The 15,352-nt window shown below is 30.2% G+C and overlaps 1 protein-coding gene across 1 annotated transcript; it reads right to left on the bottom strand.

Annotated features, from left to right (window-relative positions):
• Window positions 1-1,004: 1,004 nt before the first annotated feature.
• LOC137819694 (metallothionein-like protein 2) lies at window positions 1,005-2,575 on the bottom strand. Its single transcript, XM_068623611.1, has 2 exons — window positions 2,447-2,575; window positions 1,005-1,415 (listed from the first exon to the last, which is right to left on the bottom strand). The coding sequence occupies exons 1-2, from the start codon at window positions 2,506-2,508 to the stop codon at window positions 1,247-1,249; spliced, it is 231 nt and encodes a 76-aa protein (XP_068479712.1). The 5' UTR covers window positions 2,509-2,575; the 3' UTR covers window positions 1,005-1,246.
• Window positions 2,576-15,352: the final 12,777 nt, after the last annotated feature.

Raw genomic sequence — 15,352 nt, 5'->3', positions numbered from 1 at the left:
AATAAACAAAGCTAAAAAGGGAAAATTGGAACGCACCAACACTCACCCAAGCTCGCCCAAACTCGCCTAAGCCCGAAGCTCGCAGAGGATCTTGCCCAAGCGAGCTCCATCTCGCCAAGGCGAAATCACTCCAATGACGTTGGGCCTGTTTTCGTCTAACTTGCCTAAGTGAACCCAATAACACCCAGACGAGAAGTCACTTAGCCCTAGCCCAACTAGGTTAACTATGAGGCTTGAGCACAATATCAATTGATATCATTTAAACTATACTTATGATAGATTTTTGTGTGTAAATATCAATTAGAAAAGGTTGATAAATTTTGATAAAAAAATAACATTAATCAAGATCAACTAAAAAATAACTATTATTGTTAATATTTTTAAATTGTAAACATTATTTAATATTTAAATATTTTTTTTTTATATTTGATGATAATTGAAATACTTTATGCAAATGAAAAAAAAATTAACTAAATTTTATTATTATTCATATACAACATTTAAAAAATTAAACTATTTAGTATTTAGAATAATATTAATTCAAAATACTCAACTGTCTTAAAAATTACAAAATTACCCATCCAAATCCAAATAAAAGATAAGGTGTCTCATAACAACTATCAGAACCACCAGAACATAAATAGGATCGAAAAGACAATTACATATGAGAAAGGAAAGAAGAAAGCTTCTTTTTAGGTTTTATGCTTTCCCCTTTCTTAAGTTTCCACATTTGATTTTCAAATTTGTAAGTTCATCACTAGCATATGAGATAACAATGAAAAAAAAAAGTTAGGTCACTCATCTCATAATGATCTATGATAAGTTTTAAATGGCTCTAATACCATGTTAAGAAGTGAACTTTAAACCTAACTCAATCTCATAAAATCAATTCATAAGGTAAGATTTGCACCTACTTATTAAAAAATAAATATCTTAATCTCTATTTAATGTGTGATCTCCAATAGATGAAAGAGTAATATTAATTTCAGTTATAAGCATAATGATTGATGATTAAAATTACATATTTATATAAGATTGAACAAACACAAAGTGATCATAGCTTATAGATAACACCCACAAGAAATCCCAGAGCATTTGAACTTGCAAAGGCTAGCCATGCCCATTTTATTATGAAACTTCAAATCCAGTTGATTGAACACAACACATACTTATTATTGTAATTATTATAAGTGTGTACTTTTGGTACATATGCAGCTATATCTCCTTCAAGCTTTATATCTTCACCTCATTTGCAGGTGCATGGGTCGCAACTGCAGTTTGCTCCACACTTGCAGCCATTTTCCTCAGCCATTTCAGCACCTTCAAATTCAGCCTTCACAGTTCCAAAGCCCAAAACTACACTCTCTGTGCTTGTCTTCTCAGCATAGCTCATGTCAAACGAGTACTTACTGCAACTGTGGCAAAAAAAATTCAACAAACAATTAGGTTCATGTGGGGGAAATAAAATTAAAATAAAAGATATGTAAGAAAACAGACACTCTTTTCATACAAAGTCAATTTTAGTGAGATCATGTGAGAAAATCCATGCACAAAAAATAGAAAACGGAAAGTGTAATATTTTTTGACAATTTGACGAAGAGTTTAATGTAACTAAAATACAAAGTTTTTATTTTCTCTTTATGCACAAAATAAACTTAACGAAAAACCTAGTTTTCAAGACTAGCTAAGTTCTACCCTCTTAATTTATCAAATCCCAATGTTCAAATAAGAAACGATTCTGAAAGAAAACAGAGCTTAAAAGAGGGGAAAATTATTGCATGGTTTAGACACTTATCAACCACAAGATATCTGGATTTTTCGTGAAGAAGAGATGATAGTTTTTTTTTTTTAAAATAATATTCTTTTATTTCATGAAAGGATGCTTAACATGAAATTTAAAAAAGAATGACGAAGGTTCACTGTACAATTTCCAAAAAATTATTTCTCTAATAATAATTAGGCTATAGAGATGATACCATATTATTATAAATAAAGAATTGAAAGGTAAAAGATATGAGAAAAAATATTTTTTAATTTTTAATTTTAATCAAAACAAAGAATTTAAATATATATATATATATATATATATATAATCATTCTAGATAGTTAAATTAAAGAGAAATTTAAAATAAAGCGTCAATAAAAATAAAAAAATAAAGAAAAGTTTACGACAAAAAATATAGGGGAGATCAAAGAAGCAGAGGTAAACTAAACCTTGGAATAAACATCGCTTAGGAAACAGAGCACAAAACAGAACTCAAAAAAACATCAACAGATTCGGTAAAGAACAAAAGCAAAAAGCGCGTTTACGGAAAAGCACTAACAGATTAGAATTCACGTATAAATTGAAGAACAAAAACACAGTTCAAAAGTTAATTTTTATGAGATAATGAAACATATTAGACAAAAAAAGTGATTCTTAGAAAAAAAAAGAGTGATTATATACCCGCAGTTGCTGCCACAGCTGCAGCTACTTCCACACCCACAGTTACTGCCACAGCTAGACATTCTCAAAATGGAACAAGTGAAATGCGAACACACAAATTATTTTTGCTACTTTACTAAACTCACCCCAATGACTTCAAAAGACGCTTCATCACAATTTATAAGGACTTGCTGAGACTGTGTGAAATCTTGACCCTCCACGTGTCGCAATCGTTCCTTTTGAGTCTCAACTATGCTACGACTTTTCCCATTTCGACGTCGTTTTCGCACTATGCTTTATAGTTTGTGTGGTGTACGATAACGATAACTACATTTCATGCTCTTTGAAGTATACGTAACATGATAATGGAGGTTGGTTTTATTCAAAGTTTCTTATTTTAATTTCAAGTTTTTAATTAGGTTTAATTTTTATTTAATTTTTAAAATATTCTCAATGATTAAGATTTTTTTTTGTATGAATCCATGCTATTATTATTCTGTTTAAATTTGTGAAAACAAAACCATCTCTTCCGATAGTTTGTATCATGTTTAAGTTTAAAAAATAAATGATTGAATTAAAACTTGAATAAAGTTACATATAATTAAAATTAAACGATCAAATTTTCAAAAAATTAACAGAAAAATTCTAAAATTAAAAAATAATAAAAATTAAAATGGTGGATTTTGCAAAGTTTAAGATCAAAATTATAATTAAATCGTAATTTTATACACTAATAACGCAATTCTTAACTCTCCTCACAGCTTTTACTTTTTTTTAGTAATAATCTATATCATTATATCAAGATATTTATTTGGTAACTTTCTTTAATATCATTTTTTAATAAAAAAAATTAATGAATATTTTTTATTTATTTTAAAATAATTAATATTTTTTTAAGTTAATAATTATATAGTTTTGTTAATACTATTTCTATAAAATTATATATTTTAAATTGTATTAATTTTTTATTTTTTAATTAATTATGTATAAAATTAAATATATTTTAATGTAATAAAATTTAAATATTTACAGTAATAATACTAATATTTTATTTAATTAAATTTCTTTTTATGAATACTGTTGACGTGGAAGTGTGAATGAAAGAGCAAAATGAATGGCTACGAGAGAGTACGTAATTAAGTTGAATTGTTATTTTTGTTCCTTCTCTATTTGCTTGTATCTTCAGCATAATACGAAAAGGCAAATTGAACCAATAATACATTTTCGTGTTGCACAATTTTCACAAGGTAATAACATAGTTGGCTTAATTAATTTTATTTTTACTATTTATTTATTTTATTCAAACTATTAATCAATATTCAATTTGATGCCTTATCTTTAAAATTGATCCAATTTATTGCCCTGTATCTAAACTGAGATAAATTAGTGATGTTAATTAGTGGTGACAGTTTTAAATTGTCATTATAGATTAATTATGCTGAGTCAAGTTAGATAAAACTGCATTAATTTTATAAAATTAAGGAACTAAACTCATCTATTTATTAATGCCGACCAAAACTGAATATCGAATAAATAACGGGAAAAATAATTAAACTATATATTTATATCATTGTTTTATTTTACCAAAAATATATAATTATTGTTCTTAAAAGAAATGAGCTGAAATCGTCTAATTGGATATCCAAGTTATTTGGGTGAGATGACATCTCTGTGAAGGGTTGTCGAACTTCATTGATGAAGTATCAAGTGGTGATCTATATGTAAAAGATTCTCGGATGTTTAAGTTAGTAAGAATTAGAAAGATAATATTTAAATAGTATATGAGATTAAATGAGTACTTTCAGGGAGAATAAAACTATATTTATAGACTTTTGAACATAGCAAAATATCCAATAAAGTAGTTACCAAATATTGGGTTGATTAGTTGGTTATCAAATATTGAGATGATTTCTGTTGTAAAAGAAATTAGTTTTCAAGTAATTATGAGTTATTCGAATTTAGAGGTGGTTTGGACCCAACTATCTTAAGGGAGTATTATATTATTAATATTTTTCGGTGTACATAAGATCACAAAGCTCAAGAACTCGGTTTTAGGATAATTAGGCTTTTATTTGAACAAGTTATGGTCATATTTTGGTCGAGCTATAAAAAAATGGGTCATATTTTCATGACTAGCCTTAGGTCAGACTTTGTGGATTCACATAGTTTGATGGTCCAAGCTGATCTAGTTCTATGGTCCGAGCTTAGTATAATTAAAGTGTAATTAAAAAAGTAATTATTGTTAAATGGTACAAATCTCCATAAGCATTAATGATGAGTCTGTATATCTAATAATTAGTTTTCATAGTCTCGAGGTGTTTGAGGTTTCACCCCAACCCTATCACGTTTCCCTAAGATAACACGTTTCTCTAAACCCTAAACACCTCAAAATTGTGTTTTTCACTTTAAGGCATACCCTTTGCACGAGAAAGTGAAACATGGTCCTCTATTACCATCTACACTTCCTCCTTCAAAAACTTCAAAATTAAATTCTTCAAATTGAAATTCTCGCCACAAGATACCCACAATTGTCTTTTCTTCGATCCAAAATTTACACCTAAATTCCCCCTATATTGGCAATGGATGGACAAGTTTAAGTCCTAAGTCAACTACCTTATTTCTCCTCAAGAGAGGATAAACGTAGAAATAATTAAGAACCTCCTTCATCCTATTAGCAACAAAGGCCTCCTCAGCATGCCTTTCGCTGAGGACCCTCATGGGCAAGCTTTACAAAACTTTTTACTTGACAAGCTTTTGTTTAGCTAACTTTGTTTATTTATTGTTCACATATCATAGGTAAGGACTCTGGCTACAAGAAGTTGTGTGCAAAGGTTGGAGCACCTTCTTTAGAGAAAACCTTTCTAAGTGGAAGAAGGGTGACACGGGAAAGGAAGTTTGATGCAAACCCAATTGAGACACTGTAGTCAAGAATAAAATGGCTACAAAGCTAGATACTTGATTAAGAGTTTACTAGGAGTTTGGGTCTAATTGGTCTTGTTTGGGCCTTCTATAAGGCATTTGGGCCCAAGTTCAACTTTGAAGAAGACCATGCTAGAAGATTTTGGAAGCATCAAGAATACAAGACTTTTATCTCTAAAATAGTATAGAGTAGTTTAGAATTTATTTTAGCTCCTATATTCTGGGCTAAGCAGAATAAGATTTTTGGACCTTGTATTTTAAGCTAATTAGACTAGGATTTTGGGTTTTAAGCTTTGCATCTTAAGGTGAAGTTGGACGTCCACATGTCTGTCATACAAGACTCCACATGGCGCCACCTCATAAGCTCCAAGTAGGTGTCTCTTCCACTCTTCCACTCTTGAACCTCCAAGTTCGATTGCCACCTGTCTTCTTCTCATAGATACCAAATCTAAGCCGAAAAACAACATACACAATGATGAATGTCTGGTAAAACTTTCAGACCAAAAGACCCAAGCAATAGGGCATAGTAACTCCCAGATCGAGAGTGAACAAAACCGGTTTTCCGAAAACAAAACGTCCCGCCTTTTCTTCCCTAATCTCATTTTTGTAATTTGTTTATAGACGTGCCTCCTTAGCTGGGTGCAAACAACATATGAAAGTACTTGTGTGATTTTTTTCAATGTTGTATGGACGCAAAATAAAATTGAAGAAAGTAAGGCGGAATTTCACAAATTTTTGTAGAGGAGATAGCCTTAGTTTGCATAAAATTTCTGAAAAATTCTCCGGAAATAATTTTTTGTTGGAATTCCATGTAAGAATCTCCACTAAATTTGGGACAAAATGCGAGAAAATTCGAGTCAAACGGATGAGTATTCCCCTAGGAAAAAAAGTCAAATACTTTCACACACAGACGAACCTTCCTTTCAGCCCTGGTAGTGATCAATAAAAAAATTATTGCAAATCTTGTGGAACGAATTTGGGGCTCAAATCTCAGCCGAAACTCAACACACACAAAGAAAAATGTCTGGTAAAAATTTCAGACCAAAAGACCCAAGCAATAAGGCGTAGTAAGTCCCAGATCGAGAGTGCGAAAAACCGATTTTTTGAAAACAAAACGTCTTGGCCTTTCTTCCCTATATCTCCTTTTTGTGATTTGTTTATGGATGTGCCTCCTTAGCTGGGAGCAAACAACATATGAAAGTACTTGTGCAACGCAATATGGACGCAAAATAAAATTGCAGAAGGTAAGGCGAAATTTCACAAATTCTGGTAAAGGATAGCCTTAGTTTGCACAAAATACTTGTAAAAATCTCTACGAAAATAATTTTTTGTTGAAATTCCATGTAAGAATCTCCATTGAATTTGGGAAAAAACGCAACAAGTCTCGAGTCAAACGGATGAGTATTCGCCTAGGAAAAAAAGTCAAACAGTTTCACACACAGACGAACCTTCCTTTCAACCCTGCCAGTGATGAATAAAAAATTTATTGCAAATCTTGTGGGACGAATTTGGGGCTCAAATCTTAGCCAAAACTCAACACACACAATGACAAATGTCTGGTAAAAATTTCAGACAAAAAGACTTAAGCAATAAAGCGTAGTAAGACCTAGACCGAGTGTGAACAAAACCGGTTTTCCGAAAACAAAACGTCTTGGTTTTTCTCCCCTATATCTCCTTTTTGTGATTTGTTTATGGACTTGCCTCCTTAGCTGGGTGCAAACAACATATGAAAGTACTTGTGTGAATTTTTCATTGCAGTTTGGACGTAGAATAAAATTGCAGAAAGTAAGGCAAAATTTCACAAATTTTGGTAGAGAATGATAACCTTGACCTGCACAAAATTTCTGAAAAATTCTTCGAAAATATTTTTTTGTTGAAATTTCATGTAAGAATCTCCACTGAATTTGGGACAAAATGCGACAAGTCTCGGGTCAAACGGATGAGTATTCACCTATGAAAAAAATCAAACAATTTGACACACAAACGAACCTTCCTTTCAACCCTGGCAATGATGAATAAAAAATTTATTGCAAATCTTGTGGGATGACCTTAGGGCTCAAATATCAGCCGAAACTCAAAAAATACAATGACGAATGTCTGCTAAAAATTTGAGACCAAAAGACGCAAGAAATAAGGCGTAGTAAGTCGCAGACTGAGAGTGAACACAACCGGTTTTCTGAAAAGAAAACGTCCTGGCTTTTCTTCCCTATATCTCATTTTTGTGATTAGTTTATGGACGTGCCTCCTTAGATGAGTGAAAACAACATATGTAAGTATTTGTGTGAATTTTTTCATCGCAGTACGCAAAATAAAATTGCAGAAAGTAGGGCAAATATTCAAATATTTTTGTAGAGGATAGCCTTGGTTTGCACAAAATTTCTGAAAATTTCTCTGGAAATTATTTTTTGTTGAAATTACATATAAGAATCTCCACTGAATTTGGGACAAAACGCGACAAGTGTCGGGTCAAATGGATGAGTATTCCCCTAGAAAAAAAAAGTCAAGCAGTGTCACACACAAACGAACATTCCTTTTAGCTCTGGCAGTGATGAATAAAAAATTTATTGCAAATCTTGTGGAATGAGTTTGGAGCTCAAATCTCAGCCGAAACTCAACACACACAATGGCCAATGTCTGGAAAAAATTTCAGACCAAAAGACCCAAGCAATAAGGCGTAGTAAGTCTCAGACCGAGAGTGAACAAAACCGATTTTCCGAAAACAAAACATCCTGGATTTTCTTCCCTATATCTCATTTTTGTGATTTCATTTATGGACGTGCCTCCTAAGCTGAGTGCAAAAAACATATGAAAGTACTTGTGTGAATTTTTTCAATGCAGTATGGACGCAAAATAAAATTGCAGAAAGTTGGGCGAAAAATCACAAATTTTGGTAGAGGATAGCCTTGGTTTGAACAAAATTTCTGAAAAAGTCTCCGGAAATAATTTTTTGTTGAAATTCCATGTAAGAATCTCCACTGATTTTGGGAAAAAACGCGACAAGTCTAGGGTCAAACAGATGAGTATTCGCCTAGGAAAAAAAATCAAACAGTTTCACACACAAACGAACCTTCCTTTCGGCCCTGGGATTTACTACGCCTTATTGCTTGGGTCTTTTGGTCTGAAATTTTTACCAGACATTTGTCATTGTGTGTGTTGAGTTTCGGCCGAGATTTGTGCACTGAATTCGTCCTACAAGATTTGCAATAATTTTTTTATTCATCACTGCTAGGGCTGAAAGAAAGGTTCGTCTATGTGTAAAACTTTTTGACTATTTTTCTAGGGTAATACTTATCCGTTTGACCCGAGACTTGTTGCGTTTTGTCCCAAATTCAGTGGAGATTCTTATATGGAATTTCAACAAAAAATTATTTCTGGAATGTTTTTTAGAATTTTTGTGCAAACAAAGGCTATCCTTTACCAAAATTTATTAAATTTCACCCTACTTTCTTCAATTTTATTCTGCATCAATACTGTGTTGAAAAAATTCACTCAAATAGTTTCTATGTTGTTTAAACCCAGCTAAGGAGGCACGGGCATAAAAAAAGAACAAAAAGGAGATATAGAGAAGAAAAACCATGACGTTTTGTTTTAGGAAAACTGATTTTCTTCACTCTCGGTTTGGAACTTACTACGCCTTATTGCTTGGGTCTTTTGGTCTCAAATTTTTACCAGACATTCAACATTGTGTGTGTTGAGTTTCAACTGAGATTTGAGCCCCAAATTCATCCCACAAGATTTGCAATAAAATTTTTATTCATCACTGCTAAGGCTAAAAGGAAGGTTTGTTTGTGTGTGCAACTGTTTGATTTTTTTCCTAGGTGAATACTCATCCGTTTCTCCCGAAATTTGTCGCATTTGTTCCAAATTCAGTGTAGATTCTTACATGGAATTTCAACAAAAAAATTATTTCTGGAGAATTTTTCATAAATTATTTGCAAACCAAGGCTATCGTCTACCAAAATATGTAAAATTTTGCCTTCATACTGCGTTGAAAACATTCACACAAATAATTTCATATGTTGTTTGCAACCAGCTAAGGAGGCTAGTCCATAAACATATCACAAAAAGGAGATATAGGGAAGAAAAACTAGGACTTTTTGTTTTCGGAAAATCGGTTTTCTTCACTCTCGGTGTGGGACTTACTACGCCTTATTGCTTGGGTCTTTTGGTCTCAAATTTTTACCAGACATTCAACATTGTGTGTGTTGAGTTTCAACTGAGATTTGAGCCCCAAATTCATCCCACAAGATTTGCAATAAAATTTTTATTCATCACTGCTAAGGCTAAAAGGAAGGTTTGTTTGTGTGTTCAACTGTTTAATTTTTTTCCTAGGTGAATACTCATCCGTTTCTCCCGAAATTTGTCACATTTGTTCCAAATTCAGTGGAGATTCTTACATGGAATTTCAACAAAAAAATTATTTCTGGAGAATTTTTCATAAATTATTTGCAAACCAAGGCTATCGTCTACCAAAATATGTAAAAGTTTGCCTTCATACTGCGTTGAAAACATTCGCACAAATAATTTCATATGTTGTTTGCAACCAGCTAAGGAGGCTAGTCCATAAACATATCACAAAAAGGAGATATAGGGAAGAAAAACTAGGACTTTTTGTTTTCGGAAAATCGGTTTTCTCCACTCTCGGTGTGGGACTTACTACGCCTTATTGCTTGGGTCTTTTGGTCTCAAATTTTTACCAGACATTCAACATTGTGTGTGTTGAGTTTCAACTGAGATTTGAGCCCCAAATTCATCCCACAAGATTTGCAATAAAATTTTTATTCATCACTGCTAAGGCTAAAAGGAAGGTTTGTTTGTGTGTTCAACTGTTTAATTTTTTTCCTAGGTGAATACTCATCCGTTTCTCCCGAAATTTGTCACATTTGTTCCAAATTCAGTGGAGATTCTTACATGGAATTTCAACAAAAAAATTATTTCTGGAGAATTTTTCATAAATTATTTGCAAACCAAGGCTATCGTCTACCAAAATATGTAAAAGTTTGCCTTCATACTGCGTTGAAAACATTCGCACAAATAATTTCATATGTTGTTTGCAACCAGCTAAGGAGGCTAGTCCATAAACATATCACAAAAAGGAGATATAGGGAAGAAAAACTAGGACTTTTTGTTTTCGGAAAATCGGTTTTCTCCACTCTCGGTGTGGGACTTACTACGCCTTATTGCTTGGGTCTTTTGGTCTCAAATTTTTACCAGACATTCAACATTGTGTGTGTTGAGTTTCAACTGAGATTTGAGCCCCAAATTCATCCCACAAGATTTGCAATAAAATTTTTATTCATCACTACTAAGGCTAAAAGGAAGGTTTGTTTGTGTGTGCAACTGTTTGATTTTTTTCCTAGGGACTTACTACGGCTTTTTGCTTGGATCTTTTGGTATGAATTTTTTACTAGACATTCTTCATTATGTGTGTTGAGTTTCGGCTAAGATTTGAACCCCAAATTTGTCCCACAAGATTTGCAATAAATTTTTTATTCCTCACTGCCAAGGTTGAAAGGAAGGTTCATTTGTGTGTGAAAATGTTTGATTTTTTTCCTATGTGAATACTCATCCGTTTGACCCGAAACTTGTCGCGTTTGTCCAAAATTCAGTGGAGATTCTTACATGGAATTTCAACAAAAAATTATTTCTGGAGAATTTTTCTGAAATTTTGTGCAAACCAAGGCGATAACTCTATCAAAATTTGTGAAATTTTGCCCTACTGTTTGCAATGAGAAATTGCAAATCCTCTCATTGTTTTTGGTATCCAAGTTTTTGGTATTAATACTCGTACTGGTATTAATTCCATCCTAACTTCACTCCAAGTTTTTGGTATTAATACTCGTATTGGTAAAGTTCTTCGTCCTCTTCCTGTTAGATGGGAGTTCTCTTCACTAGGTTGGCTTAAAATTAACACTGATGGGGCTGCTAGGGGATATCCTAGTTTAGTTACTTGAGGAGGTATTTTTCGTGGGAGTATGGGGAAGTTTATTGGTATTTTCTCTACATTTCTTGAAATTCAAACTGCTATGGTTGCTGAGGTTTATTGGTGCTTACTAATGTATGGCTTGAATGTGATTTTGCTTTGGTTTGTGTTGCATCTATTGCTATGACTAATGTTCCGTAGATGCTTTGTAATCGATGAAATACTTGTCTTAATTACTGTGGAAAAATCACGTTTAGGGTTACTCATATTTTTCGTGAAGGAAATGTGTGCTGATAAGTTAGCTAATTTAGGATTTATTCATAGAGAATAATTTCATTGGTATAATAGGCCTTCATCTAGTCTGTTCTTAGAATTCTTTATAAATAGGTATAGTCTACCTATGTATTATTTTTGTTAACATGAGTTTTGGTCTAGTCCCTCCATATCTTTTTTGTATTTTCTTTTTTTTAATAATATTTTTTTCATGTGATAGCATATGATTGTTGTTACTTGAGGTGTCAGTCTAACTGAGATGACAAGTTGCATACTAATGCCTAATATGAAAGCTTTTATAAAAAGAAATTGTTTGAAGAAGAAAAAGAAAATAAAAATAATTTCCTTTTATCATTACATATACTTTTAATATATTATAGTTAGTAATTCTTAAAAATGTAAACAAACTTTATTATTTTTGTTTGGAGATTAAAATCCAGATAAATTACTCCCAAATAGTTCAAATTTAATATATAGGAATAAATTATAAGCTTAAAAAATTATAATTATTTTTAGTAAAATTACACTATTAAAAATGGAAAGAAAAATATATTGTACACTACTTAGAGTGCTATGAACATGAAAAACCATGACGAAGAAGAAATGCCAAAAAAGAATAATTATAAGTTGTAAAGGAGATAAGAAGATAGTATATATAACACATAAGTGACTTAGTATAAAATAAAATTATGAGCTTATACTAACTTTTGATATCCTTTACATTATCATTATTTAACTATTTGTTTATGAAAATCTTTATAACTCTACATAAACCTTTTTTATGGTTAACATGTTTCTCTAATTATTGTAATTGATTAAATTAATTAATTATTAATTAGTAATAGTTTTGGTATCAAGAATGATTTATAGGTATTTTTTTAATTCATCCAAGTATCTATGAAGGATAAACTTGTTTGAATAAGAGCAATGCAAATTGGACACACTACCTTATTATATTCGACTTGAAGATTTGAATATGTAACATTTATTATAGAAAAGGGTATGAGCTAGCAACACAACCACCACACCTTTTCTTTAGTCCCAATTAAGATGATATTGTTTTAATATATTAAAATTATTTTATATTGATTAAGAATCAAAATTAAAGCTAATTTATAGAACATCTCTTAACACTTTGAAATATATCAAACTAACACAAGTAAATAATAATGTTTTTACAAAATATTGAAAAGATTTATGTGTATCGTTTCGTTCCTATTAATCTTAATATTTTTAATAAAAATTTTCATATTAAAGATTAGAATAACCTCATTAAGTCTCTTTCTTCAAACTATTATAATGGAATCATAAGTAAACTTTGATGGACCTATTCATCTTAATCACTAAAAAGCATCCCCCATTGATCAACATCAATATATGATTTTATTTTATTTTGAATACCAATATACTCTCTTTTTTATAAAAGAAATAATACCAACACTATTATATCTAATAATAAAAGATACGTTACAAGAAAATTATTTAATAGTAATTAATTTTAGAAACAAAAAATAATTAGTCAATGTTTAAATTAGATAATATTTTATAAAATAAAAAAATTATTGATATTTAGAATAATTTTTTTTTAATAAAAATCTATAAAATAATTTCTAAATCAGTATCCAACATTTTAGATACAGATATTTTAGCTCTTACCTAATTAGATTCTAAATTAATTTTTAATTTAAAATTACAAATTAATTTTAGAATCTAAAATCATTAATATTAAAATTTTAATAGTTAATATATGATACTAATTTAAAATTTATTTTATAAATTATTATTAATAATTAAGTTATCTTAAATATCAATAATTTTTTAGTTTATAAAATAATATCTTTGTAATTAATTATTTTTTATCATTGTTATGAAATGATTTTTTTTATTTACCAGTAATTTGCCTTTATGTGTAAAATGTTTGTAATGATATGATATTTTTTTATCATTTCAGTCCTTTTCTGATTTACAAGAACATCTTAAAATGGGAACAGGTAAGAAAAGAAAGAAAAAGAAATCCAAAAGTTATAGAAAAAATGTGGATTTTCATTCTCCAATTATTTGTGTTTCTTTAGGACTACTACTGTATATATTCGTATTCAATCACACTTTCCAAGTTCTATCTGCAATTTATTCTCCATTTCATTTCTTGACATGAAAAGGGGACCTACAAATTTGTTCTTCAATTTGGCCATAAGTCTTCGTATATATTCTTAACAAAATGGACTGCAATATTCTTTTGGTTAGATAAGAATGAATATATATATTATGATTTATTTTATTCATTTGAATATTTTATTTCACAAATTCATTTAAGATACCACAATCAATTACTTAATTGATTGAAGTCTTAGAAAAATAGAAAAGTTAAAATTAAAATTAGATTACAATGAAGATGAAACTTGATTAAAATGAAGATGAAATTTGATTAAAATGAAGATGAAATTTGATTAAAATGGAGATGAAATTTGAACAGGGAAATTAAAATTATATTTATTTAGAAATTGGAGGATGGAAGAAGATAATTGTGGGGTGTAGAAAGGTTTGAGATTGATATTAATGGTGGGGTTCTTCTGAAATTCTACCACTTGTTGTGGACATGGAATCCCTTTCCATGTTGTGACCCAAAAGCTCATTGACTACCTTATTATAAAGATTAAGTAATTGATAACTTTTTAAATTAAACTTAAAAGAAAATAAAAAAATAAGTTAATGTATAAGTTAATTTATAGAAAATTTAATATTTAATTTCTAAAGTTATACAGTTTAATTGGTTCATAAGTTAAATTTTAACTTATAAAAAAGCTAATTTTTATTCTTATTTTTATTTTCTAAAATTACTTTTGGAGAAAAATTTTCTTAAACAAACCATAACCTTCATTTGTATCACTTAAATATAAACCTTGACGAGTAGGTCTTATCGATTGTTAATTTAATTATTCAAAGACTAAAAGAAGTAATATGTCAGAACACAGCAAAATAATTGAATTGTATTTTAAGATTTTTGAATTTTTTTAAAATATTTATTTTAATAATTACGAAAAGAGAAATTTTAATATTGTTTATTTTAAGATATGTGTTTGAGGAAACTTGATATTATAAAAAAAAGAAAAAAAAAGAAAGTGAATACAAAGAATATAAGAAGGAATAATTTTATTATTATTTTTATTGAAATCAAAACAGAGGTTAGAATATATACAAGTAGTACATTTATTCTAGGTCTAACTAAAGAGAGAAAATGTAAGGAGTCAATAAAGGCTAGAATCAGAAAAGACAAAATAAAGGTTAAAACATTTGTACAAATACAAATAACTAAGAATTAGAAAAGAAAAAATTGATATTAACTTCCTTTTACAAGCCCTGTATCCATATCCTTTGATATATCCCCTGCAAGCTAGGGAGAAAATATGGATGAGATCCAACTTGAAACAAATACTCTTAAAATATTGAGAAATTAAGGTTTTGGTATAAATGTCGATTAGTTGCTCTAGGGTGGAAATGGGAAGCAAATGGATGAGACCCTTCTTCAATTTTTTCCTAACAATGTGACAATCTATTTCTACTTATTTTGTGCGTTGGTGAAACACTGTATTTACTACATGTATCTTGTTGAGTCATTATCATAGTATAAAAGAGATGGTTGTTCAAAAGAAACTTTGAAATCTTGAAGAAGATAAGTTAGTACATGTAACAGTGGCCATTTCCTTGTATTAAGCTTCAGAGGAACTCTTTAATATTATTCCTTTCAAGATATGAGAGAATTTCCAAGATACACACTAAAAGTAGTCACTGATTGTCTTGAATCACTGCAGGTG

The sequence above is a fragment of the Phaseolus vulgaris genome, chromosome 10 (genome assembly GCF_000499845.2).
Source record: "Phaseolus vulgaris cultivar G19833 chromosome 10, P. vulgaris v2.0, whole genome shotgun sequence".
In the NCBI taxonomy this organism is placed as follows: Eukaryota; Viridiplantae; Streptophyta; class Magnoliopsida; order Fabales; family Fabaceae; genus Phaseolus; species Phaseolus vulgaris.
The sequence above is the reverse complement of the archived record's forward strand: the minus strand, read 5'-3'. Positions and strand labels throughout refer to the sequence as shown.